Source organism: Lotus japonicus, chromosome 4, assembly GCF_012489685.1.
Source record: "Lotus japonicus ecotype B-129 chromosome 4, LjGifu_v1.2".
Taxonomy (NCBI): domain Eukaryota; kingdom Viridiplantae; phylum Streptophyta; class Magnoliopsida; order Fabales; family Fabaceae; genus Lotus; species Lotus japonicus.
In genome coordinates this window covers 66,277,953-66,281,777 of record NC_080044.1, presented here as the reverse complement: position 1 = coordinate 66,281,777, position 3,825 = coordinate 66,277,953, and the positions used below count along the sequence as shown (strand labels likewise).

General features: G+C 36.0%; 1 protein-coding gene across 1 annotated transcript; it reads left to right on the top strand.

Moving 5' to 3' along the window:
* Positions 1–520: 520 nt before the first annotated feature.
* LOC130715527 (50S ribosomal protein L35, chloroplastic) lies at positions 521–3,485 on the top strand. Its single transcript, XM_057565637.1, has 3 exons — positions 521–911; positions 1,008–1,124; positions 3,169–3,485. Exons 1-3 carry the CDS (start codon positions 654–656, stop codon positions 3,244–3,246), a joined length of 453 nt encoding a protein of 150 aa, XP_057421620.1. The 5' UTR covers positions 521–653; the 3' UTR covers positions 3,247–3,485.
* Positions 3,486–3,825: the final 340 nt, after the last annotated feature.

Genomic DNA, 3,825 nt, shown 5'->3' with positions numbered 1-3,825 from the left:
TTACTTAACATCACTATATATGTTTTACAATCATCAAAAAGAATTTACTTTAGTCAATAATAGTCAACCAACAATTATAAAAGATAATGTCCAGTAGTCATGATAGTTTTAGACAAAACATGACCTACAAATAAGAGCTGCAACTTATATAGGTGAATCCATGGAAGGTCATCATTGACTAGTTTTCAATTTTTTTTTTTAGTTTAGGTCTACCGTAATATATGCGCACCTTACAATAATCTACTTAAAGAATAAAAATATAAAAACAAATTCAAAAAAAAAGTAAAAAATGGGTTGGCGGGCTAACCCAACCCGTCATTAACCCGCCAAAATGCAAGTTGGGTTGGGCTGACACACTTTTAAAATTTTGGCTCAAAATCTTAACCCAACCTGCCAAAAAAGTGAGGCAAACGGGCTGGCCCGCTCGGCCAACCCATCTTGCCACCCCTATTATATACTATTAAAAAATTACATCAAAGTAAAAACTAAATGATGAAATTGACACCATTTTGCAAAAAAAAGCAAAAGATTGAGGACTGTATAATTCTGTAACCCCTGCACCTTTATCCACAACCACAAAGCTTGAGCTTCTTCTCACTTCAACAACATCTTACCCGAAAACTCAAAACAACAAACGCTCTCGCCTCTCAGAGATGGCGCTGGCTTCTGCGACGGCGACGGCAATGGCGTCCTCCGCCTTCAGTTTCCTACCATGCTCTTCTTCTCCGACCCGTCTCTCTTACGCTTCAGTTCGATTACCTCCATCAATCAAAACCAACTCGGTTAAACTCAGTTCTTCAGCTTGCATTTCCACTCCAATTTTTCAACCAAAGCTCTGCACCGTTACTCCTCCGTCGTCTCGCTCTCTCACCATTGTAGCTGCTAAAGGCTACAAAATGAAAACTCACAAGGTCTGTGAATTGGGGTTCCTTCAATTTGATTTGAATTGTGAATTTCAAATGACACTGTCTTTGTTTTTGAATGTGATTTGCTTTTGTTGTTGTTAGGCGTCGGCAAAGCGATTTCGCGTGACTGGTAAAGGGAAAATCGTGCGTAGGAGAGCTGGAAAGCAGCATTTGCTGCAGAAGAAGAATACCAAGAGGAAATTGAGACTCTCCAAAATGGTAATGTTTAAAATACTCAAGTTATGTTAATTTTTTTAGTTTTCGCATTAGTAAACCTAATTCATTGCCTAAAATGGATGATTCTTTTGCTAATCACACTAGATTACTGATATCTGTAGTAATTGTGGAGTTGTCTATAAGCATTCTGTATTGGCTGTGCAAGTAGCTTGAAAGATATTGGGTACAATTGAGAATGTATATATCATGTTTTTCTTAGCATGTGACTGTGAGTGACTGCTTGTGCTCTAACTATGTATCCTTCAAAGAGGATTCTTTGTCTCAATGGCTACCTATGCTTGCAATCTGGTATTTGTATGCTGGATTATCTTATTTTCTGGTGTTATTGGCTGTTTGGCTCGTTTGTTTGTATGTTTTCTTACCTCTCTTATCCCAAGAGTGTTTTAGGAGTGTAATGCTAGATGGCTATTAAATACTGGATGAATTTTTTATTAGACTTGGGTTGTGCAGAGGGGCTCATTTTGCTTGTTATGCAGGATTCCATTATGCTAAAAAAATTCTTGTGTTCTTTTGATCTCAAGAATTCCATAACCTCTTACTTTGTTAATATATGTCTTTGTTAACTTCGCTTTGAATTGGGTAGTGACTAGAGAGATTATAGGAATTGGAGTGATTTTTGGGCATAAAAGCTGAAGTTGGAGGATAAATTCTGGCTTCTGGTTTTCTTTCTCTTTTTTCATTTGAGATGAGAGTAAACTAAAGTGAAGATTATTATATTACATCTATACTGGTGCACTCCCGCGCCATTAGAAAATGAGAAATCTGCAATGTATATATTAAATATAAGATTAAGAGGCTTTGGGAGTGGATGTCTCCTGGTAATTTGTTGCTTTTCATGTCAATATGTTGATACCTGAAAGCATTGTTGATCTCATGCATTAATTATGAGGAGAATGATCTTGTAGCTACTTCAAAAAGTACTCGAGTTTACTTCCCCATCCATATACTCTGAAATGTCTCTATAATTGAGTTTGGCCAATTATCATATAATTGTGTTTGGTCCTTAATTTTCTTTTCTCTTGATTTTAAATTTTGTTCAATACTGCGATTAATATTTTACCAAATATCTGGTTCATATGAAGGATGCACATTAGGGGATGTTGTTATAAACTCTGTAACATATGTGCTATTCCATTCTGAAGGACCTATTTGATTTTGAGTGATCTGTATATGATATAATTAAACAAAAAGATGGAAGTTTAGGTTTGAATTTGATATGTATAAAAAGCAGCCTTATGGGGCATTTGTATTAAACCATGCCATTATTTTTTCTCCAAATCCGTGAATCAGGACTTGCACAGCCTAAACAACATACTCATATCATTCAAATGCCTTGCATTCACAATTGACTTGTTCAGAAAAATATCTACTACTTAAGCTTTATCGAATAAATTAATATGGAGACCTAAAATACAGACATCTATGAGATGCATGCCTCAAAGTTAAGTCATATGGAATTTGGTCAGGTGATTGAAACTGCCAATTAAACTAAAGTGGTAATCAAATTGATTCCTGAGTCAGAGATAACATGAATGTTACACTCGCTAGAAAAATACAGTAATTAAATTTCTTCTCATCTTGAACTAGGAATTTCTACCAAACTGACATCCATCCTAACAGAAATGGGATTTGTAGAATGATGCTAGATATATTGTAGAAGGGCTTAGATATCTGACTTGGGTTCACTTGAAATGTTGCATTGACTTGAAATTATTTATACTGGAACTGTGGTGCCTCTGAAAATTTCTTATTCTGGTCTGAAGCTAATTGAATAAATAAAGTTTTGGCTCAGATCAGATACATATATTTTATATGAAACATGCTAGGAACACATTCTCTTATACACTGTATTTTGACACTTTATTATTGAATGAAATTCATATAGAATGCACTAAATTACGTCAGTGTTCCAGTTCCAGTTTGGTTGTTTTCATATGAATTTTGTCTTAGGAGTGTAAGAGGTTGCAGGTACACTGTATTGATTTTCTCATGTCTAACTTTTTTTCCTTTTTATTGTCTTGAACAGCACCCGGTTAACAGGAGTGACTATGACAACGTAATTGGAGCCTTGCCATATCTGAAAGTAAACAGAAATGCTACATAGATGTCGTGTTTTCGATCTGAGTCATGAGCCTGACTGCACTTAGTCCAGTGACTTGTTACTTCTCCAATTCCATCTGAAAGATTTTGTATTTTTCAAATGAATTGAAGTAGTTTTTGTTATTTGAGATATCAGTACCTCATGAAAATGGTACCATTCCTGTATTGTGTAATATTGTGTATTTATTCACATTACCCTATTGCAACTTTGTATTCACTTATTTCCATCTTTCCTGTTTAGCATTGCAATTGTTAGTGAATCATGTAACCATCATAATATATTTAGTGACTTAAGAATTTCGGCCGCCTAGTTAATGATTAGAATTTAAAAACCGGGTGGGTCGTTCAAGTTGCCCGTAAGTTTCAGATTATGCAAAAACAAACATTCATGTTACTAATGAGTAGTTATATGGTGGACCATTTATATTTCGATCCACCCATGGGGGTATTTCACACTTTGTCTCTCCCTCCCTTTCTCACAGTGCACTCTGCCCCAACCCATCCTTCTCCTCGTCCCTGCCCATTGTCTCCCTCCCTCCCCATCTATCCTTTGTACGGCACTCACACGACGGGGTTGATGGCA

Coding starts and splice junctions, on each gene's coding strand:
- LOC130715527 (XM_057565637.1), top strand. CDS start 654: ATGGCGCTGGCTTCTGCGACGGCGACGGCAATGGCGTCCTCCGCCTTC. Junction 912..1,007: donor ACAAAATGAAAACTCACAAG/GTCTGTGAATTG, acceptor TGTTGTTGTTAG/GCGTCGGCAAAGCGATTTCG. Junction 1,125..3,168: donor AATTGAGACTCTCCAAAATG/GTAATGTTTAAA, acceptor TGTCTTGAACAG/CACCCGGTTAACAGGAGTGA.